Raw genomic sequence first — 23,464 nt, forward strand, 5'->3', positions numbered from 1 at the left:
ATTCATATAAGCATAAAGGTTAATAGTTACATAAAAAAAATCTACAGCTACAAGAAATGGAAAGTCGTTCAACAAACAATAGCAGTGAAAGTCATACAAGCAATAGTAGTTCTACAGGCAGCTACTATAGCGAAGATACCGAAACTTCAACGCAAAGTTCGAGCGCATTAGAAATATTCGAGGATGATAATGATTCCGATATTGAAAGAGAAATACGTTTGAATAGCGATGAAATAACTGTACCATTAACAGTGTGTGTAATTATTATGATAAGGTATGTTTGGAACTTGACTCTTGTTTCAAAAATTTCAAGTAATTATACTCAGCCGAGCAGAGCTCACAGAGTATATTAATTTTGTTCGCATAACGGTACCCCGTAACGGCATAGACTTGTCGAAATAGGTATAGACTTCTATATATCAACATGATCTGGGCGAAAAAAGAAATTCATTTAGCCATGTCCGTCCGTCCGTCCGTCCGTAAACACGATAACTTGAGCAAATTTTGAGGTATCTTAATGAAATTTGGTATGTAAGTTCCTGGGCACTCACTCCTCCCAGAGCGCTATTTAAAATGAACGAAATCGGACTATAACCACGCCCACTTTTTCGATATCGAAAATTTTGAAAAACCGAAAATGTGCGATAATTCATTACCAAAGACGGATAAAGCGATGACGCAGAATTTAAAATAAGTAAAATTTTGGGCAATAGGCGTGGCACCGCCCACTTTTAAAATAAGGTAATTCAAAAGTTTTGCAAGCTGTAATTTGGCAGTCGTTGAAGATATCATGATGAAATTTGGCAGAAACGTTACCCCTATTACTATATGTGTTCTAAATAAAAATTTGCTAAATCGGATGCAAACGCACCCACTTAAAAAAAAAAATTTTTAAGTCAAATTTTAACATAAAATTGAATATCTTTACAGTATATAAGTAAGTTATGTTTACATTCAACTCCAGTAATGATACGGTGCAACAAACTACAAAAATAAAAGAAAATATCAAATTGGGCGTGGCTCCGCCATTTTTCATTTAATTTGTCTAGAATACTTTTAATACCATAAGTCGAACAAAAATTTACCAATCGTTGTGAAATTTGGTAAGGGCGAAATTGGTTGAACTACGCCCAGTTTTTACACACAGTCGACCGTCTGACCTTCCGCTCGGCCGTTAACACGATAACTTGAACAAAAATCGATATATCTTTACTAAACTTAGTTAACGTATTTATCTGAACTCACTTTATCTTGCTATTAAAAATGCGCGAAATTCGACTATGACCACGCCCACTTTTTCGATATCGAAAAATGAAAAAAATGCCATAATTATATACCAAATACGAAAAAAGGGATGAAACATGGTGATTGGATTGGTTTTTTGACGCAAAATATAACTTCAGAAAAAACTTTGTAAAATGGGTGTGACTGACTGACACCTACCATATTAAGTAGAAGAAAATGAAAAAGTTCTGCAGCGCGAAATCAAAAGCCCTTGGAATCATGGCAGGAGTACTGCTCGTGGTATTACATATATAAATAAATTCACGGTACCCGACAGATGATGTTCTGGGTCACCCTGGTCCACATTTTGGTCGATATCTCGAAAACGCCTTCACATACACAACTAAGGGACACTCCCTTTTAAAATACTCGTTAGTACCTTTCATTTGATACCCATATCATACAAACACATTCCAGGGTTACCCTAGGTTCGTTTTCCTACATGGTGATTTTCCCTTATTTTGTCTCCAAAGTTCTCAGCTGAGTATATAATGTTCGGTTACACCCGAACTTAGCCTTCCTTACTTGTTTTCTTTTCCTTTCAGTTACATTTTAGCAGGCGCAATTTTATTTAGCCGTTGGGAGGCGTGGAATTATTTGGACGGCAGCTACTTCTGCTTTATATCGTTGAGTAGCATTGGCTTCGGTGATTTAGTACCAGGCGAACGTGTGGTATGCTGATAACATAATGTTTAGTAACATCCAAATATATTATAACGAATTTAGGGAACGTTCGAATCGCTAAATTGTTGAATAAATAACTCCAATATTCAATAATGCAAAATGGTCTTTATTGGACTACTGTGAGAGTACTTCACAATACACTTATACTTCACAACCAATAGCGTGCTTAAATCGAAACTGAATACTGACTACTCAGCTTGCGCTGCTTTTATACTCTCCGTTGCTTCATTCGCATATTTCTACTAAAGTCTAGACGTTTCGCCTTCTAGAACTGCTGTCCTGCAAAAATCGTTGGATCATGTGGTCCACTTGTGTCATACTGGAGTACTTACCATTATACTCCACTGTAATTGAGCAATGGACCAACTCATGTTTCTACACGAACATATTGTAAGCCGATCATTGCTCGTTTTTAACGATTGTAATCACACGATGTTTATTGGGCTGTGGGTACTCCATGGATTACTCTGATGTAATATGGAGTATATGGTCGAGTCCTAGGACATCGCAATGTTAATTGGACCATATTTTTGTGTGGTTAATTTATGCTTTTATGAATTGTGGTTAATTTTGGAGCACTCGCTTGGTCCATAGCGAGTACTCCATACATGCATGCATGTAGTACTCGCGATTTTTGCAGGGTGTATCTCCTGCTTGGTAATTGAGCTACATATATGCGTGTGGATTTGTGAGTAACAACTTCGGCTGATAACTACGTCTGTGTGTGCGAGATAGCTCTCCGTCGCCTTCTATGTATGTTTATAAATGATGATTTATGTGTTCATGTACACCAGTGTGGCTCGCTTTAATGTTTTCTGTTGATTATTCACTAACAGCCTAGTGATGTAAACATTCGCCACAATATGTAGTAATGAACAGTTGATTTTTTTGCTTTCAGATTACCGCCGATAAAGACAAAGTTGAAGTTAGTTTTATACTTTGTGCTGTCTATCTCTTACTTGGTATGGCATTAATTGCTATGTGTTTCAATTTGATGCAGGTACATATTACATTGAAAGTTAAGATTTCTTGAATACGATTTCAATAATGAATTGCCGAATTTTCAGGAACAAGTTATACATAATGTGCGCGCCATTAAAAGAGCTTTCAAATCATGTTTTCGTTGTAGAAGATGACATTAATTTTAAGATGATTTAGTTTTACAAATTAAACTATGCTAAGTTACCAATTATTTAGGCATCAGAGGATACCTATATTTTAACATACAAGAAAAAATAACGTCTTAGGTAAAATATAACATTTTGTGAAGAATTTAAAAACTTATTTGTAAGCTCAAAACCAACTGTGGTGGAAAACCTTTCTAAAGAATTGGAAATTATTCCTTCTCTTTCTGCTGGATAGCAATTTTGGAACACAACAAATTTTCCAAAACTTATTAAAACTATAAAAGGTTGCCGGTAATCAACTTTATGTCTGCCTTTAGCCTGACCGATTGCTTTAGGTTAGGTTAGGTTAAACTGGCCGGTCCATGAGGACCTCACATAGACTGAATGAGTCGGTAGTGTTAGCAGAAGTTTGTTTTAACGACTAAACTGAAAAACCCTATCAAAAACCAGGAGCTATGTTATAAAATAACTCCGTTCTCTTTGCAAATACTAGAAGCTTCCTAGGACTTAAGCCACTTGCTGATTCTAGATCTGACAGCTGTATCAGTCCTAATAGCTGGAATCTTAGACTGGCAAGCGCAGTGCATGAGCACAGAACGTGCCACTGCTACAACAACAACAACAGCACAGAACGTGCTCGATCTTTTCCTCCGCTAATCCTCACTTCCTACATATGCTATCACTGACCAAGCCTAATTTAAAGGCATGTGACGCCAGAAGGCAGTGTCCTGTCGGAAAACCCGTCATGAGTCTACAGTCCTCTCTTTTTAATGATTGGAGCATCTTTGTTAGTCTAAGGTTGTAAGACCAACACATAATCTGCGACACTTTACAGCCCCGCGCTTGAACCCACGCCTTTACCCCTTGGTTGATCATGTGCACCTCTCGCCTTCGCTTAATCTCGCTCAGTTTAATTGGGACGTCTACGGAGCAAGTTTCAAGGGATGCGCCATTTTTAGCCAGTTCATCCGCTTTTTCATTCCCATCTATTCCCAATCCCGATTGCCTTTGTCTATGTACAATTGTTTTCAAGAGTTTTTCGTAAACGGGCCAATTTTTCTCCTTCTACTTGACGTAATTTTAAAACACAATAAATTTCAAAATAAATGTAAAATTTTGAACATTTCCATGAACCACCATCAGAAATTGTTACCTGCATGAAGGAAGAAATTAATATTTAAGGTACTTCAAATATTTTTAAGACTACTTACTTAGTACACTGGCTCATTCGGATAGCTTTATACAAACAAGTTTAACAAGTTTCTTCTTTTTGTAACTTAATTAATTTACCAGTAGTGTGATTTAAGCTAGCGCGTTAATTGATAGTTTTTTGTTGTGTAATTCGTTTCCTGAAAAATTGTCAAATTTCAATTTGTAAAAGCAAATATACACAACAAAAAACAATCAACAATCAACGAGCCAGGTATGAACAACAATAATGGTGAATGAATATATTTAATAATCCGAATGTGTTCTTTGATCTGTTATAGACAATGCACTATAAATATGTTAGTTTTATAGTTATATGAAAGTTTTAAGGTAGTTTCATGTATGCTAAAATTGAGTAAACAAAAATAACTACAAAAAGATTATATTTAGATTATTTATTTAATATCTTAATTTAACATATTACAAAAAATTTAATATAAAGTTATATGTATGTATTATAAATAATTAAAATTTTGTAATTAACAAGAACAATTTTTTTACTTTAGATGTTGTTGTTGTTGTAGCGGTGCTTCGCCCCACCTAGCAGCCGCGACCGATCACAAAATGTCATCAATATCCTCTAACGGGAGTCCAAGGAAACTTGCTGTTTCAACAGGGGTGGACCATACGGAAAGGGGTGTTAGAGGCGTTGGTTCCACATTACAATTAAAGAGATGGTTGGTGTCATGTGGGGACACATTGCAAGCGGGGCATACATTTTGTATGTCGGGGTTGATTCTGGATAGGTAAGAGTTTAACCTGTTACAGTATCCAGAACGAAGTTGAGCAAGAGTGACACGCGTTTCCCTGGGGAGTATGCGTTCCTCTTCCGCGAGTTTTGGATACTTTTCTTTGAGTACTGGATTCACCGGGCAATTCCCGGCATAAAGGTCCGACGCCTGTTTGTGGAGTTCACCAAGGACCTGCTTGTGTTTTTTCGCTTCATACGGCTGGGTTCTCAGGTGCCGTATTTCCTCAAACTTACGGAGATGACTCCTTAAGCTCCTAGGCGGTGCTGGCTCATCAATCAGATGTCTGTTGGGATGCTCAGCTTTCTGGGTATTCAACAGGAACTGTTTGGTCAGCATCTCATGTCTCTCCCTGATGGGGAGTATTCTCGCCTCATTATGCAGATGGTGTTCTGGGAACATAAGAAGACAGCCCGTGGCGATTCTGAGAGCAGTATTTTGGCAGGCCTGTGGCTTCTTCCAGTGGGTAATTTTTGGTTTGAGGATTTTGTTACGGAATGCATTATATATTGTCGGCAGAAAGCGCTCGCACATTTTTTTGCATCCAAAAGCACTTTATCGCTAAAAGGCGATGGAAACTTTGTCTTTGTGCTTAGACGGATTCGATAGGGACTCTACGGTTTACCCACATCCGTAGAGAGGTTACAACCTCTTAGGTGCTCCTCCCATTTCGCCCGCTTGTGTTCATCCACAAACAATCTGATGCGTTGGTTTATATCACTTATTTGGGGGTCGCCTGGATCAAGCTGTCTTATAAGGTCAGTTTCTCTCGCTAAATTTGCGGCCTCCGCCGGGAAGTGGGGCCGAATTTCGGGAATTCTCCCGGCGGGAATGAAACGTGCCGAGGCGGATTCAATGACCTTGCGGAAGGCACGCTCCCCTTGGTGGGCATCAGTCGGGATACGGAGGGCAGCAAAGAGGTTGTCAGTACAAGATTTATATTCGACCCACTTTCCTTTTTTGAAGTTTATGAAAGTGCGTTTTTCTGTGACGATGAAGTGGGCGGTACGCTCGAGCGAAATAAGTATAGGCAGGTGGTCGGATGCCAATGTTACCATCGGCTGCCAGTTGACGCAGTTTACGAGTTCTGCGCTCACGATTGAGATATCTGGCGAACTGTGACAGCTTCCTACCATACGTGTGGGGGCGTCTCCGTTTATTGTGCAAAACGTCGTTTTTTCTATTTGGTCCGCCAACATCTCACCCGTATAGTCCGCCCGCAAATTTGAATGCCATAGATCGTGATGGGCATTGAAATCGCCTAAGATAATGCGGTTGTTGCCAGTGAGTAAGGCGCTGATATTAGGGCGGTATCCACTGGGGCAACAGGTGGCAGGAGGGATGTAGATGTTGATGATTTCTAGGTTTGCATCGCCTGACCGGACAGATAGGCCTTGACGTTCTAAGACATTGTCCCTGCGGTCGATTCCAGGATCAAATATATAATATTGCACAGAGTGGTGTATGATAAACGCGAGGCCGCCTCCATTTCCGCTCTCGCGATCTTTTCTGTGGACATTATACCCAGAGCAGGTCTGCAATGCAGATCTTGCTGTGAGTTTAGTCTCTTGAATCGCAGCAATGCGGATGTTGTGCCGCTTCATGAAATCGACTATCTCCGTAATCTTCCCAGTTAGTCCATTACAGTTTAACTGCAGAATTCTGAAGTGCATAGGGGGAGACGTCGCCACTCTGGGGGTAAGTGACGGGTGACTACGCCTGGGTTGAGGAAGGCTAGGACGCAATTGCTGTTGTGGCCCTGGGTTTGGGCGTCCTTGGGCAAGCATTGGGGTACCCGGATGATTTGGGTTTGCGACCTGGCAACATGGCGCGATGAAACCCGTCGGGGGGTTGCCGTCGCGGAGACCAGAACATCTAGGAAAGTGGCACCACCCAAGGCAGGAGCTCCATTGGGCGGATGTCACAAACATATATATTCTGTGCTGGCAAACGGTGCAAACGGAGGTAGGGACTAAGAGTCTGTTTCCCTGACCTACACGATTGCTGACGGAAAAGAGGGGGGGGGGGGGGAAGACGGGGGCAGGGGCTGATGATCAGCATTGCTACCGACTCTACAACGAAGATAGCATCCTGTCCGATGCAACCATCCCTTACACGTGACACACTGAACAGAGAATGACCGTCCTAAAAAACCCCAGTGGGTTAGGGGATCAGAATATACCCGCGGTGGGTATGCCTGTCGTAAGAGGCGACTAAAATACCAGATTCAAGGGGCTGTGTAGCGCAACCTTTCAGGTTGCAAGCGCAATATATAGCTTCTCCAAACCCAATTGTCAACCTCACCTATCCGCGGCGAAACAACAACAACAACCGTCCTAAAAAGATTCCCGGATTGGATTCGATACCTTCCCGGAGCAAGAGAATATGGAGCAGTCCCGCTGCAAGGAGCTGCTGGGAGGTTGACAATTTGTGGGAGGGACGCAACAAATTAAATGGGGTTACACTGAAATGACAGTCCTTGATCGGGAAAAATGCCGAGTCGCTCCGGTACATAGAACCGACTGCCTTGGGAAGCGCATTATTTTATTAAAAAATATCAAAATGTACACAATTTTTTTATTCTAATTTATGAAATTTATATATTTATTCATAATATGATCTATAACACTTTAATTTTGTAAAAGAAATAGCACTGTAACTAAATTTAACAAGACAAAAGATTTATATACAAAAATAAATATTAACTACAATTCACATTCATTACATTCAGTAAATAAATACATATATACAATTTAAGAAAGTCAATTAGTATTTGTAGTGGAAATATATAATGAAAATTTGTACCATTTAACAGCTGTAACTCGACTCGAAAATAAGTTCACAGCAATACTTAAACATCAAATATTTTATTCAAATACATATATATAAAATAAAAGTGAAGCAGCGACAATTTTCGAGTTTTGCTCGGTTCGAAAATTGTTTCGAGTAGTACAGCTTTTTCTCAAATGATTACAAAATATATGTATTTAATAAAATAAAATTACTTGTACTCGATTTTGGCTTAATTACGTAACTCTGCGAACATGAATTGAATTAAATTGCAACGCCATTCATTTGTTCGAGTTTTCGGTTCTTAACTTTGGAACTGAAACTTATTCTAAAATCAGATATCCATCCGGCATTTTTATGCAATGAACCTGATTATTAATTTCGAATGGATGCTCGAAATCCGATTTTGCTGCTACTTACATATATTCTCGCATCCAAAATTGTATTTTGAAAATGAGTAAAACTTCTAATCAAATTTTAAGCTTTCGAAAAGTTATTTTACTTCTTGAATTATTTTTAGTAGCTCTTGGAACATAAACAGCATAAAGCATAATTAAAAATCATATACCGTCAAATTCAAATTTGTGCTTTTTACTTTGCAACTCAAACCTATCCCAGTTCGACTGCTAGCGGATTAACATCTTATCTCTCCTATCATTCTGAAAACATCTCAGAGAACTTTTGAAAAACGTCCTAATTTCGAATTTGTTTGTCGATGCCTACCTTTCTTTCAACAACGCTGTATCTCAGGATAAATTCAATACATTTTGGCGTGAGATAGAGGCTTAATGAAAAAATACTGAAATATTAAAGTCGAATATATAAAATATTAGAATTTAGTAACAAGCAGGTTTCTCGTAGTAGTATTCTTTGCTTGAACTCGAATTTTTTGAATTTTGCTACTCCTTTTTCCGAATATGAAATTTTATTTTCGAAAGTACGAGTATATGAGCTAAAATATTGGTTATTCGCGAAATTTTTAAATATGCCAAACAAAAATGCAAATTACCAATTAAAAAAATCTAAAGCAGTAGCTTGACCCCGAATTTCAAGCTGTGCATAAATTCAAAGAATTTCGAAACAAATTACCTAATACAAGACAATGTAAATAATAAACGCTATAAACATACAAATGTAAGTTAAAAATAAAGATTAAAACTTAGCCCGAAATTCGTAAAATATAAAAGAGGTTAATAAAGCTGTTGTAAATGAAAGCGTCACTATGCAAAGCTTTATTAACCGTTTTTTACTTTTATAAATTGAGGTGTTTTTTTGTTATCATTTTCTAGGCGTATTGCAGTTAATGAACTTGAAACTGTGGCCTAAATTATTTGTACTTTCTAAAGAACAAAACCCTCATAAATTTTAGTATAGGTTATCATGGTGGTATGGTTGTTGTTGTATAGGCCAACGCATGACTTTCGCATTCATGGAATGCACGCACTTTCGTATTGCATTCGAACGTGCTTTCTCCAACATAGCGGCTACTGTTGTATTATTAGATGGTGAATGTGTTAGCATATTAACTTTTATCTTACTCGGCTCTTCCAATGGCGGTAATTTACATAAAAGTTTATATTTCGGACATGTCGAAGATGCCTTATTCACGCAAGCTTTTCGAAATTGTTGTTGCAATTTATTTGCCATTACATGACTACGACTTGGTGTTGTTAACATATCGAATGCTGTATGCTTACTTGTATCATAACGTTTGCTTTCCTTAGGTAAAGATGCCGCTATACGTTCTCGTTCAACACTGCGACGGCGCAAAGGTGTGGTAGAATTTTGTTGTTTTTTGAATGTACGTGGCGATATCGCCGTTTTCGTATCAAAGATTAATTTTCGTCTTTTCAATTCTACTTTATATGTACCTTTAGTACCTTGAGTGGCTGATGACAAAGATTTTGTCTTTTGGCGTACCTTCTTTACACTGGCATTAGCGCGTAAGGCTGGAACATTTAATGCATGACGTGAGTATGTACGGATGGGTGTTATACATTTACGCCATTTAGTGACGGTGTCAGGTGCTTCAACTTGTCCAGGTGTCATTTTATTTTTATTAGTTTGAGTGGAGTTCTGTAGTGGGCGTGGTGTCAGAGAAGGCACATCTGGTACATTAAAATCCCTTCCTGAGTCTCCAAAATCAACAGCACCACCACCAGCATTATCTCTCATGACTTTATCAATGTCCGCTTGTACGCATTGTATACGTGCAGTTTTTGTTAGTGGTGTATTTAAGTTCTGACTGTTTATCTTCATCTGTTGCTGCTGCTGTAGTAGTGAAGTGGACTTTGGTTGAAGAAGCTCTATAGTATGATATGCTTGTGCGGAGGTGCGTGGTTGTTGCAGCTCATAGTTTTCTTTATTATATTTCATTTGTGACTTTTTTAGGTATGAGAGTGTTGGAGATGGTGCCGACGCTGGTGTACTAAATGCTAATGGTGAATGTGTATGATGAATATCATTCAAGCCGCCACCACCTTGTAGACGCCATGTTTGGGATGGTGATATGCTTGCTCTTGTTCTTTCTGTAGTTGCATTGGTTGAACGTTGTTCAGTGGTGGATTGTACGGAGCGCCGTTTTCTGCGCATTAAACCTTTTATGGTTTGCGCAGTGCCCTTAAAGCAGCACCGCCGATTGGGTACAATATTTTGGAAACTAATACGTCCATTCTGTATTTCAGGTACAAAGATTTCCGACTCGAAACCATTCGCCTCGACGAGCACAACATTATTGCCAGATAGTAACTTTATCCGATACTCCACTTTGGAGAAATCTTTCTTCAGAGCCATAACAAACACACGAAATTTTGACTTACAGAGGAGTTGTATAAAATGTATTTTCGCGAATTTTTCCGATTTTTGTTTGAATTAAATAAATTTGTAAATAAAATATCATCTAACGTAAATAAAATATGACAGATGCATCGCGGCGTATGACAGTTACATGGAAATACAAAAGTCGTGCTGCCATCGCCGTTAAAAATGGATATGGGCATTGTCCATGGCGGAACGATACGATATTGTTCACGCATGTTTGCAATCTTTTAATCGCACACATCACTTTACTTTTTATACGTGGTATATTAACATAATCTAACTTGCACGAATTATCGAAAAAATTATGTTAAACTTTACTAATTTACTTATAAAATATCAACAAAAATATTGCAAAAAATTTCTGTCCAAATGAAAACATATGAAAGTGAACAGTGTTGACAGCTCAGCAGGTAATAAAACAAGGTTTTGTTTGATATAAAAACATCTATATTTGGAAGAAATTTCTATAATAAAATTATGTTTTTATGGGAAAATGATTGCTAACTTATCATAAATCGAATAATAAGTCGAATAAATGTGTTATTGACAAAATACTTTAATTTTATTTTTTTCAAAAAAAGCTTAACTAAACATGCACAGTAATTCTGCATAGAACACCCTTAGCCGATCCAACTACGCAGAATTACTGTGCTTCGCGCAGCCAGTGTTGGATCGGATAAGGGTGTTCTACGCAGATGACTTGAGAAAAGAGTAATTTCTTGTTCAGTTAATTTCTATTATTGCTCATCTGGCAGCACTCTTCACAATCAGGTGTTTTTCTTCAACAACGAATCAAGTGATTAGAGTGTATTTTCTGTATTTTTATTACCTAATTGCACATTAATTAGAGAAATTAGACAATTGTTTTTCTCTAATTCGTGAATATCAAACTGTACTAATCTATCGAAAAACAAAACAGTATGTGATTTGTGCGCTTAAAAGATTGTAGGTGTGCGGGAACAATATCTACAAGACGAACCAGTTTTTCGCGCATAACTTTTAAACGGGTAAAAAAAGTTAGCTTTCGGATTCTTGATCTAGACGTGAATACGCGTCTTTTAATACCTAACTCAAAAAAAAGGCCCAATTATAGAATGGGGCCCCTAAACTACACAATTACCAAAAAGAGCTAGAAGAAAAGATAGCTAAAGTATAAGTGGCAATTCATACGTCATAGAAAACAGCTGATCTAATGTTTAGACCCGCAATGCGCAATCTTGTTGTCTGATGTGTGATGGGAAATAACTGCAAGTTCATCAGTTGTCCACAAATCACACACAGAAGATTGCGCATTCACGAGTTCAAAATTGCTTCGTTCTGCGCATCACGTCACACTTGATTGCTTGAGCGAATGAAAGAAAGAAAAAAACAAGGTAATAGTCTAGTTGAAGGGTCGACTGCTAATACGCTAGCAAAAATATCGAGAGAGGTGTCAAACGACGCGTCTTGACATCAGTATTAATAATCCGAAGGCGGAAAATAAAAATTTTAACGCGTTTAACGAAAAACCGAAAAATGACCCGCGGGTACCTCCGAAACCGGGGGTCGGATCCATAGTATTTTTGCGCAGAACGCCTTTCTGCGTTGGCGGCCTTCGGCCGCGATTATAAAAAATAACCCTGGGCTACGCCATGCCAAGTCCGGGTGTGTGCTATAACCGTGGCTACCGCCACGGTGATGCACAATTTTTTTTGGGGGTACGAACACAACAACAACCACATGGAAATCGCCAACTTCAAATGCAAATATCTCCGGACAGAGATAAAATTTTTCTTTTCCGCCATAGAATTATTGTTCTCGAGATTAATACGCGTCGTTTGACACCTCTCTCGATATTTTTGGTAACGTATTAGCAGTCGACCCCTCAACTAGACTATTACCAAAAACAAGAGCTCAAGGAAAATGACGTAAAAATTGCCCAGAAAAAAAGCTGATCTTTTGTTTACATGCGCAATGCGCAATCTTGTTAGCGTGATTTGTGTATGTCGTCGTAAGTATAAAATTAGGGCGCAAACACATGTAGTCAGCTGCAGCATCGTGCGCTGACAGATCAGTTGACTGCATGTCTTTGTATTGGGCCTTTAAGCTCACAATTGCTGTACCCATCCAAAAACGACGGGCAATGGTAAAAGCTCAGAATAGCGATCGCCTGATAATACGCGTCCCCGTTAATAAAAACTCCAGTTATAGTTTGATCTCAATTTAATATTAAAGTTACCAAGGTTACCAAATGCAGGAAAACGCAGTCAATTGAGCAAATATGGTGCTAGCAGACATAAAAATATGCATGGATAAAAAACGACTCAATGTATTTTAATGACGATATTTTTTATTCTAAATTTAAAATTTTTTGATGAAAGAAAAGCTACGCAGACGAAAATTTGTTTTTCGTGAAATAAATATAAAGAGTTTAATGGAAGAGGTCATCCGGTGGCACCAAGCAAGCAATAAGATATGTAAAGGCACGAACACATAAGGATAACATATTTGACGATCCCCATACAAACACATGCATTCAACTCATCTGTCAGCACACGATGCTGCAGTTGACTGCTGCGGATCGTCAAATAGGTGATACTTATGTATTTGGGCTTTAATACTCCTATATTGCTAAGGCTTATATGACACGACTTTATTTTGTCTTGGCTTCCAAGCTAGAAAAACTGACGAAACTTTATCGGAACTTCAAAATACAAAACCAATTTCTACCATGAGAAAACGAGACTACTATTCGCCCCCAAAATTAATAAGTTTGACATGTTTTTGTTTATGTTTTAAATTTTATTTTTTATTAACATTTTTAACAATAAAAACTATGCAAATTACACGGGAAAGTGATTTCGGTCTCTGATGGTTCACTTTTTTCACAAGAAAGTTCATTTTAGTTGTGTTTTTATCCACACAAATTTCAACTAAGAACAAAATTTTCATTCATAATTTTTTAAACAACGTGACATCATGGCGGGCAAGGCGACAGCTGTTCGATTATACCTTGTAAATCTCTTCAAAGCCATTTCTCCCGGGAGGGGTATTTGAACCCGCACCCGATGGTTAAAGTGTTATAAACGCTTACAGCCACGTCATGTCTTATTTGTTGCAAACCTTATCCCAATTGCCTTCTTTGCATATTTTGCTTTATGCTCTGTACATACATACTTCCTATGTCATCATGTGGTAAAGTTATGCGTTGGTAAGGCGCTTTCAAAGAAACTTGGTGTTGTTGCTTTTGTTCTATTTATAGAACTACACCGAATTGAGCAATGTTGTCTATTTGTATGAGTTTAAGCGGGGATTGCCCTTATTGCTTTTAAATGTGCGAAAACATTTATTTGAAGCAATTTTTAATTTTATAATTGTCAATTTTTATTTAATGTTTAATTTTATAATAATCAGGACATTATCCATCCTGATGTCACGTTGTTTAAATTTTTCCCAAAGATTATTTAATAAATTATAAAATTAAAAATTGCTTCAAATAAATACTTTCACACAATTAAAAGCAATAAGGGCAATCCCCGCTTAAACACGTACAAAATTTTCATTCGTCAGAAAAAATAAAGAAAACACGGCAGAATGTCAAAAAAACCTATCGAAATATAAAATAGCTCGTTTGTTTTTAATGAACTAGATTCTATTTTTCTTGTATTTCGTTAGCTTTTTGAAATATAGTTTACACACTTACACCAGTACTGAAACCGTATTATGAGAGAGGGTGGCAATAAATATTAGAGAAATTACAGGAAAAATACAGAGAAAATAAAGTAATGTCACATAGGTAAAATAAAAAATGCTCGCAATGAGTTTTGAATTCGAAATCAAAACAAGACAGCCTACACAATTTTTGTGATTGTAGCAGTATAAGAGTAACATGAAAATATTAAAATTTAAGTACATTCGGTTAATGAATACAAAAAAAAAACATTTAAACAGCAATATATCCGCCCTCTGATGTTTGGGAATGTACCCAGCCTTTTGTAGCAATATAGGAGTATTACGTACATGCAAGCAATGAATAAGATAAAATGGCTGCATGCTTGTGTTCGCGGACAATAAATAATTTATTAAGTCTTACAATCTTACGTAAATTAAAACAAAATAAAATATTTGTTTGTGGTTTTATAAACAGCAAAGAGTGGAGTTATGTATAAAACTTTTATGAAAGTGTTCGTGTGTAGATAAAAAAGGGATAGTTGAACCTTAGTAACTTTAACAGCAAATTGCTAATAAAGGGTTCATTCCAATTGAAAATTACTGATTAATACTACGTAGGTAACTCCCTAAGAACCTATATGCAAAATTTCAAAGGTCAAACCTCTTTGGTGTGCGAATAAAACCAAATGGATCCTATCCCCAAACAAGCACAACAGTCAACTGCAGAATCGTGCGCTGACAGATGAGTTAACTGCATGTATTTGTATGGGAGTCGTCAAATAAGGTATTCTTATGTGTTTGGTGCCATTGTGAATGATGACAAAGTGTGATCTCTTATCTGTCAACTGCCTGACAGGCTGTTCAATATGGCGGCGCCTATCTTCAGCGGGTGATAGAAAGAAATACAGAATGAGATAGCGATAGTCAAATACGAATCAGGTGATCCAATCACTTTGGAATTTTGACGTCTATGCAGAAGAGATCACACTTTGTCATCATTCACAATGTTTGGGGCTTTAGCCAAAGCAAATGACGAATTGCTCTTCTTATGTCTTCCTTGCAACAATAGTTGGAAGTTGGCTACTTTTCATGTAATATGGTGCCAGTGTCGCTCAATCTGTCGTTCTCCATAAAAATATGTTCGATCTACCCATCATACATAGTGTTAAAAACTTCTTTATGAAAAACTGCTTATGTGACGTTCCTTTAAAAATTTCCCACGTATGAAAAAAATTACCAAATATTTGGTGTTGGCAGTGCCTTCTCAAATCGCACATGCCAATTAGAAATAAATAAAAACATTTCATCCGCAAAAGAAAATCAGATATTTTTCGAAAAAATAACACAATAATACAAAAACATTTCGGCGAAATGGACAACGATGAAATGGACTTAGAGTATGTCGAAGCTGAAGATGAGGAAGACGCCGGAGAGGAAGGATTGGAAAGTGAAAATGATAATGACAATGAAACAACCAAATCCTTAAAGCCCAAAGAAGTGTATTTGCCCGGTAAACCACTGGAAGAGGGCGAAGAACTAGTATGCGACGAATCCGCTTATGTAATGTTACATCAAGCTTCCACTGGGGCGCCATGTCTTAGCTTCGATATCGTGCGTGACGAACTAGGACCAGGACGTGAAAAATATCCTCTAACAGCCTACATAGTGGCTGGGACGCAAGCAGCTCGTACACATGTAAACAATATCATTGTTATGAAAATGAAAAATTTACATAAAACCCAAGAAGGCCGCCAAAATGAAAATGATGATGAAGAATTAGAGGATGACGAAGATGATCAAGGCGATGCTGAAGAGGGGAAAAAACCACAAATGGCGTGTGCACTCATCAAGCATCAGGGATGTGTTAATCGTGTACGTTCTCGACGTTTGGGCAATTCTGTGCTTGCGGCATCATGGAGCGAATTGGGACGCGTAAACATATGGGATTTGTCAAAGCAATTGCAAGCCATAGAAGATACCCAATTACTTAAACAATACGAACGTGAAGTCATGAATGACGCTGCGCGTCCATTGTACACATTCAGTGGTCATCAGCAGGAAGGTTATGGTATTGATTGGAGTGAATGTGCGGACGGTGTGCTAGCAACGGGAGATTGCAAGTATGTGTCAGTAATTCATATATATTCTTAGACGTACTTTTTTTCTTTTTATTGCAGACGTGATATACACATTTGGTCACCTTTGGAAGGTGGCACGTGGAAAGTGGACCAACGTCCCCTTGTGGGTCATACTGAATCTGTGGAAGATTTACAATGGAGTCCGAACGAAGCTAGCGTCTTAGCATCTTGCTCCGTCGATAAAACTATACGTATTTGGGATTGTCGTGCACCGCCTCAAAAGGCTTGTATGCTAACGTGTGATGATGCACATCAAAGTGATATCAATGTGATATCATGGAATCGCACAGAACCGTTTATAGTCAGCGGTGGTGATGATGGTTTCGTACACGTTTGGGATTTGAGACAATTTCAAACCAAAAAGCCAATTGCTACATTCAAACACCATACGGGTCCTATCAGTACACTGGAATGGAATCCTAATGATGCTACCGTATTTGCATCAGGAGGTGATGATGATCAAATAGCGTTATGGGATTTGGCGGTTGAAAAGGATGCAGATCAAGAGGTAACACCGAATGGTACAGAGCAAACACAGAGTGAGGATGATGATATCAACAAATTACCACCACAATTACTTTTCATACATCAGGGGCAAAAAGAAATTAAAGAGTTACATTGGCATCCACAGCTGCCAGGCGTCATCTTATCCACAGCTGGCAGCGGATTTAATGTATTTCGAACGATTAGTGTTTGATGAAAGTGAAATAAAAAGCGAAGTTTTAAGTTTAAAATTTTGTAGTTTCTTTATATTATGGCTTTTTTCTTAACAATTGTATATACAAATTTTATGTAACACAAATTAGTTGAACATTTGAGGTATTTCATACATCCTCAGCTTCCTCGTCCACCTCCTCCAGCATTGCGATATTGATAAGATGACGCATTGTTGGTCGACCATGTGGGCAATTCTAAACAAGTTTAAAGAAAATGATTTTAAAAAATAAAAAGTTTTCAAAATAAAATTTTTTTGTTTCATACAAGCACCTAAAAGAGAAAGAGATACTAAATCGATTTATAACAGGCCAAAAACAAGAAGTGTGTTGCAGGGAAAGTCTTTTGCAAACGTATTTATTTCTAATTACATGGCTTTTACAGAAAAACTTGCATAATTATTGTTGGCGGGTGGAGAAATAACACGTATTTTAAGCTGTATTACCTTGTAAAATTCATTTAATTCAGGTGTAATTCTGTACAAAGGAAATGATTAACTTATATTGCAATTATATGATTGTATATCTAATTATAAGCGTGGTCGTGGTCGTGATCGTGATCGCTAAAATACTTGTGCTGCTTGTCCTCCTTGTTCAACGCCGCCAACGAAAAGAAAAAGAAAAGGCAAAGGATCCAATGCAATGCCTTAACGTCAGTTGAACTCGTGTAGGCGATTTACTTGACATACAGACACAAGGTTGCATTTTGAAGTAGAATAAATTTGTAACTTTAGGTACTCAAGGGTGTACTGGTTTGTTGCGCGCTAACATTCCCCCTTCCGTGAACTTCATGCTCTGGCGTGGGGTTCCCCGATTTCAGATCGAGGCGCGCAAGTTTCACCACTGGGCGGGTGACCAAGCTGCTGGAGGTTTTGACCACTGCACTCCTGACTTGCCCGTCAGCGCTGCGTATGACATCTAGTACCCTTCCTCTTACCCATGTGTTCCGCTTTGTGTTCTCGTCTACGATTATGACGATGTCATCTGGAGCGATTGGTATTTCGGGGGTATCGAACCTTTTTGCGCGTCTGGTTAGACCCGGTAAGTATTCACGGAGCCATCTTCTCCAAAATCGGTCCGCTAAGTCGCCGGCATTGCGAGAGCTTTCGTTCAGCTGTGTAGGAAGACCTACGTCGATGTCATCCTTTTCTCTTATGCCGCTGGAATTGCCGAGAAGGAAATGATTTGGCGTCAGAGCCTCGCTTTCGTGTGAGTCAAGCGGAATATATGTTAGTGGTCGCATATTGATGATGCTCTCAACGTCAGCTAGGTCAGCTCTCAGCACTTCTTCGCGCAAACCACCTTTTGGTAATATGTCCATCAAGACTGATTTCACCGAGCGAACCATGCTCTCCCATGCCCCACCCATATGTGGCGCTGCTGGTGGTATAAAGGACCATTCGATTTCAGGATATTTTTGTATAATAGCGTCAGACGATATTTTCTCGATCTCTTCCGCCAGTATTCGACTGGCGCCTCTAAAATTGGTCCCGTTGTCGGATAGAATTCGCCTGGGAACGCCTCTTCTGGCAATAAACAATTTCAGAATGAGTAGAAATGAGTCAGTCGAGAGTGATAGCGCAAGCTCAATGTGAACAGCTCGAATGGTCATACACGTAAATATAACGCCCCACCGTTTCTCATGCCTTCTTCCTGCCATCACGTCAAAGGGTCCAAAATAGTCAACCCCTGTGTATGCGAAGGGGTGAGTAAATGCTGCAAGACGATCTACCGGAAGTCTGCCCATTTCTGGTGGATTTGGCGTGGCCCGTTGGTTGCGACATTGTTGACAGACCTTTGCAACCGCTCTCACTAATGCACGTAATCCCGGAATGCAGAATCGCTGCCTCATCTCATTTACCACTATCTCGTTGTGATGGTGATGGAATTTGCGGTGGTAGAAGTCTCCGATGAGATTTGTAACGCTGTGATGCCGCGGGAGAATTATCGGTTGTTTTAGATCTGATGGCACTCCCCTTGCTTCGTCGATTCGTCCCTTTACGCGCAGCAGACCGTACTTATCTGTGAATGGAGAAAGTTTGTAAATTGAGCTTTTACGACTTACCCCGCCGGTTCTCAGTTGATTGAGGTCTTCGCTGTAACATTCGCGCTGGCACATACGAAATATCAGAAGCTCGGCACTTGTGCAAGTCGTATCGTACAGCAGCATCTGAGTTATAGGGTTTTTAATCGGAGCTCTTCTAGTCAATCGAAGAAATCGGAGAACGCACATCTGTGCTGAACGTAGTTTCTCCCATTTGCTGAATCTTTTGGGATCTGGTGATGCACCCTCTTCAAACGAGATGTCAGCTGCTATGTGCTGTATCGTTTCCAGGGTGGATTGCGATTGTTGTATTTCGGATGTGTGCCAGGAAGTGTCCGGGAGTCTCAGAAACTCAGGTCCCGTAAACCATCTGTCGGCGCTGTTAACGTCGAGTTTGGGATTCCACTTAGTGGCGTCGTCCGCGACGTTGTGCTTTGATGGCACCCACCGCCATTCGTTGACTTGTGATTCTTCTAAGATTTCGCCGACGCGTACGGCCACAAATTGGTGGAACTTTCTGGTGTCAGACCTTATCCAGCATAACATGTCCTTCGAATCGGACCAGAAGATACGACGGCTAATATGTATAGAGATCTCTTGTTGTATAAATTTAGCGAGCCGAAGCCCAAGAATTGCAGCCATCAGCTCAAGCCTCGGAATAGACAGCGGCTTCAATGGGGCGACTCTGGTTTTTGATGCTACTAGGCTGCACTGAACTTCGCCGCGGCTTCAATGGGGCGACTCTGGTTTTTGATGCTACTAGGCTGCACTGAACTTCGCCGATTACGTTGGAACGCAGGAATGCTACAGCCGCATATGCTGATACACCGGCGTCTACAAAAACATGCAGCTGGTTATCGTCACTACGGTTCGCCAAGACATAGCAGCGTGGAATTCGGATGTCGTTAATGTATTTCAGCTTACGCACCCACTGCCACCACGCCGATCGTTCTTTGTTATGCACGGGCTCGTCCCAGGCCACCCCTGACCGCCAAACATCTTGCAGAACTGCCTTAGCCTCGATCACAAAAAAGCCTAGCAGACCCAAGGGGTCGAATATCGTCATCACCACTCGGAGCATTTGCCTCTTCGTTGGTATGCTTGATTCGTCAAAAACATCCGGCTTGAAATTATGTTTGAAGGTTAACTCATCACTGTTCGGCAGCCACCACATGCCGAGAACCTTTTGGAATTCCGAACTTGGCTCGTCAAAGCACTTGTTTATAGACTCTGATCCTCCCATGAGTGCCTGCACAACTCGCGCAGAATTTGACAGCCAACTCCGCATCTCGAACCCGCCTTCACCGTGGATGTGGCGGGCATCATTAGCTAAGCGAATCATCTCATCTTCGTCGTCTACGCTATGCAGCCAATCGTCTACAAATGTATTTTGAACGATTGCTGCCACTGCTTGAGGAAGCTCTTTCTCGAAACGTTGCGCATTTTTGTCTTTTATATAGTTGGCTAAAAATGGGGAGCAAGACGCTCCAAACGTCATAACAGTCATAGTCAATACATCAGGCCGCCGGCTGGTATCGCCATCCCTCCAAAGAAACTGTTGCGCCACCTGGTCCTCTTTCCTTACATGTATTTGGTGGAACATTTCACGGATGTCCCCGCATATAGCCACCGGTCGTTCACGAAACCTCATTAAAACACCCACCATCGATCGTAAGAGGTCAGGGCCTGTAAGCAATACGTCGTTCAGGCTTGTGTTTTGCACCTTGGCCGCCGCATCCCATACGATTCGTCTCTTATTTTTGTTAACATTCATGACGGTGAACATTGGTATGAACCAGGACTTACCTCCTTTAGTGACTTCGTCGGCGGAAAGCTTTCGAGCGTACCCCTTGTCGATGTAGTGATTCATTTTCTCCATGACGAATTCTTTCAATTCGGCGCATTTTTCCATCTTTCTTTCAAGACATTGAAGTCGATGATAAGCCATTTGGAAGGAGTCGGGTAAATCAATTATGTCGTATCTCCATAAGAGGCCAGTCTCCCACTTCTTCTCGCATGGTTTATATTTGACTGTATTCTGCATTATGGTATATGCGCGTTCGTCTGCCTTTGACCTGAGCGGTTTGACGGTGGGACTGGTACCTATCGATTCTATGGAAAAATATGTTCTCATCAAGCTGTCCACTTGATTATCTCGCGTACAGGGGCATACGTGCAACAAGCTTTCCCCTACTGGATGATCGGAATTTTTATGGCCATATACCGACCAGCCTAACTTGCAACGCGCAGCTACTAGATCATCACCCTCGACTTCGTGTACCTCTATCGGAATGGAGAGCTTTGTGTTATCCAAACCTATCAACAAACGTGCTCTGCAATTAGTGTATGGTACAATAGGCAGTGGTCTCAAGTGATGGTGCTCTGCCAGCTCTTCGGCGTTTAGAGATCGTTGCGGTAGTTCTAGGTTAGTGATGGTGCGCACGTTACGCATCGCGTTGAGTTTTCTCCTCTGCCAGATATTTCGCAGCCTACAAACTTCGAGTTAGCCTCTTGTTGAGTGATATCGCCTGTCCATCTCAAACAAAGTTCTTTGCTGGGACCGTCAAGCCCCAAGTGCTCGGCCAAGCTATTATCCATCAGTGTGTACGATGCTCCTTCGTCGATGAGGGCAAACGTCTCTAAAGTTGATTTCGGTCCATAAAGAGTCACCGGAATGTAGCGGAAGATTGTTCTCTTGAATTTGCGCTGATGGAATAGGACTGTGGGCCCGTCATTATTGTTCACCTTGCTGTTGTCAGCTCCAGATGATCGACTATGTAATAGTGGGTTGTGGGCCATTCTACAACCGTCAATTCCGCACTCTTTCTTGGATGCGCAGCGCCGAAGCAAATGCGTTTCGAAGCAACGGATGCATAGTTTTTTGTCCTTCACCACCTGCCAACGTTCATTTCTGCTCTTTGCCTTGAAGTTTTGACACTCGGAGAGATTATGGTCGTTGCCACACAGATGACAGAGAGGTTTTGTTCTAGCATGCCCTTTGGAATTACTGTCGTGAATGAGGACTCTTTCTTTGTTGCCCCTTCGTCCCGCTTTTTCTTCCCCAGTCGTATAAGTGGGAGAGCTAAGTGGTGTCACTTGGCTGGCGCACGATGCTAGGCCGAAAAGCCAATCATCGAATGCTATAATGTCGACGCGAGCCGTAGTCATTCGACGGCGACCCCAATCTAGTTTCATATCCCCTGGAAGTTTGGCCAGCAACTCATTTATCAACATTGGATCATTAAGATAGTCGCTAAGACCCAACGCCTGCATCGTTGCCCTATAATTTTGAACGGCCAGAGCGAGATCGATTAGGGTGTGCAACCGATCAGTTTTTACTGTTGGCATTTGTCTCAACTTGCGCTGAAGTGTATCGTGGATTACATCGGGTCGGCCGAAAAGCATGCGCAATGTAGCAATGGCAAGGTGAACGGTGGAGGGCATCATTAGTTTCCCTCTCACAGCTTCTAGAGCCGCCCCGCGTAGTGACTTTTGAAGTCGAATTAGATTTTCCTGTTCAGTAAACCCACAGCGTTCAGTTGATTGCTCGTAGTTCGTGATGAAGAGCGGCCACTCCTCTGCCTTTCCAGAGAAGAGTGGCAGATCTTTACTAAGCACGTGTCGTGCTGCCGCTTGCGATGGTGTCAGGCTTACGTCCAGATTGTATCGAGGCTGCGTGTATAGACCACCCCACGTGCTGTCGCTGACGGGCGCTAAACCTCCATGTGGTTGCCCGGAACAGCCGTGCACTGGTGAGACGGGTTGGTATGGTGCGGCAGCGCCATATGTTCCTATATATGCAGTGCCCACGTTAGCCTGTGATGTATCGAATGACAATTGCGATGCATGCTGGTCGTTACCCCTTTGAATGGATGTGAAAATGGTACTATTCGGTCCGTGACGGCTCTGACCGTACACGCATCCAGATGGGTGAGCAAACGTTGAGTTTAGCTGAGGTTTACCAATATAAGAGGGTACACCATTATAAAGATATTGGTTATGCATCATATGTGTGCTAGTATAACATGGCTGTTGACTTATGGGTACACCCAGGCCTCCGAGCCCGGCATGTAGCGATGTGTATGGTGACATTTGGTAAGCACTATTCGTGGAAAATATTCCGGGCACACTCCCTGGTATTGTGGTAGCAGGTGTTCCAATTGATAAATTACCCCCCGTAACATGTGATTGCGGATTACTGATGCATGCACCAATAAGCGGAGGTGCATCACTAACAAGGGAAACTTCGGAATTT

The 23,464-nt window shown here is 40.3% G+C and overlaps 4 protein-coding genes across 11 annotated transcripts in view; 2 read left to right on the top strand and 2 right to left on the bottom strand.

The window, feature by feature from the left end:
* The window catches only part of sand (sandman), a 77,672-nt gene extending 70,619 nt beyond the window's left edge, over positions 1–7,053 (top strand). For 7 of the 8 annotated variants that reach the window (XM_067775422.1, XM_067775421.1, XM_067775423.1 and 4 more), the window contains 4 exons: positions 48–274; positions 1,830–1,956; positions 2,867–2,968; positions 3,036–7,053. In XM_067775422.1, coding sequence (XP_067631523.1) covers positions 48–274; positions 1,830–1,956; positions 2,867–2,968; positions 3,036–3,104 — 525 coding nt within the window. In that variant the 3' untranslated portion in view covers positions 3,105–7,053. Of the gene's footprint in view, positions 1–47; positions 275–1,829; positions 1,975–2,866; positions 2,969–3,035 lie in introns of all 8 variants that reach the window. The other variant, XR_010951264.1, reaches the window with a different exon arrangement.
* Positions 7,054–7,624: 571 nt separating this feature from the next.
* Positions 7,625–10,772, bottom strand: uno (univalents only). Its single transcript, XM_067775415.1, has one exon. It carries the CDS (start codon positions 10,634–10,636, stop codon positions 9,209–9,211), a length of 1,428 nt encoding a protein of 475 aa, XP_067631516.1. The 5' UTR covers positions 10,637–10,772; the 3' UTR covers positions 7,625–9,208.
* Positions 10,773–15,561: 4,789 nt separating this feature from the next.
* l(2)09851 (WD repeat-containing protein 1 l(2)09851) lies at positions 15,562–17,186 on the top strand. The gene is made up of 2 exons (XM_067775420.1): positions 15,562–16,434; positions 16,492–17,186. The coding sequence occupies exons 1-2, from the start codon at positions 15,686–15,688 to the stop codon at positions 17,147–17,149; spliced, it is 1,407 nt and encodes a 468-aa protein (XP_067631521.1). The 5' UTR covers positions 15,562–15,685; the 3' UTR covers positions 17,150–17,186.
* Pms2 (mismatch repair endonuclease PMS2) overlaps positions 17,173–23,464 on the bottom strand; it is a 46,285-nt gene continuing 39,993 nt past the window's right edge. Inside the window, exon 8 of the mRNA XM_067775419.1 lies at positions 17,173–17,363. Within this exon, the coding sequence (XP_067631520.1) occupies positions 17,277–17,363 (87 nt within the window). The 3' untranslated portion in view covers positions 17,173–17,276. The remainder of the gene's footprint in view (positions 17,364–23,464) is intronic.

The sequence above is a fragment of the Eurosta solidaginis genome, chromosome 3 (genome assembly GCF_040869045.1).
Source record: "Eurosta solidaginis isolate ZX-2024a chromosome 3, ASM4086904v1, whole genome shotgun sequence".
In the NCBI taxonomy this organism is placed as follows: Eukaryota; Metazoa; Arthropoda; class Insecta; order Diptera; family Tephritidae; genus Eurosta; species Eurosta solidaginis.

Excerpts from the sequence above, each read along its gene's own strand:
- uno (XM_067775415.1), bottom strand. The coding sequence starts at position 10,636 with ATGGCTCTGAAGAAAGATTTCTCCAAAGTGGAGTATCGGATAAAGTTA.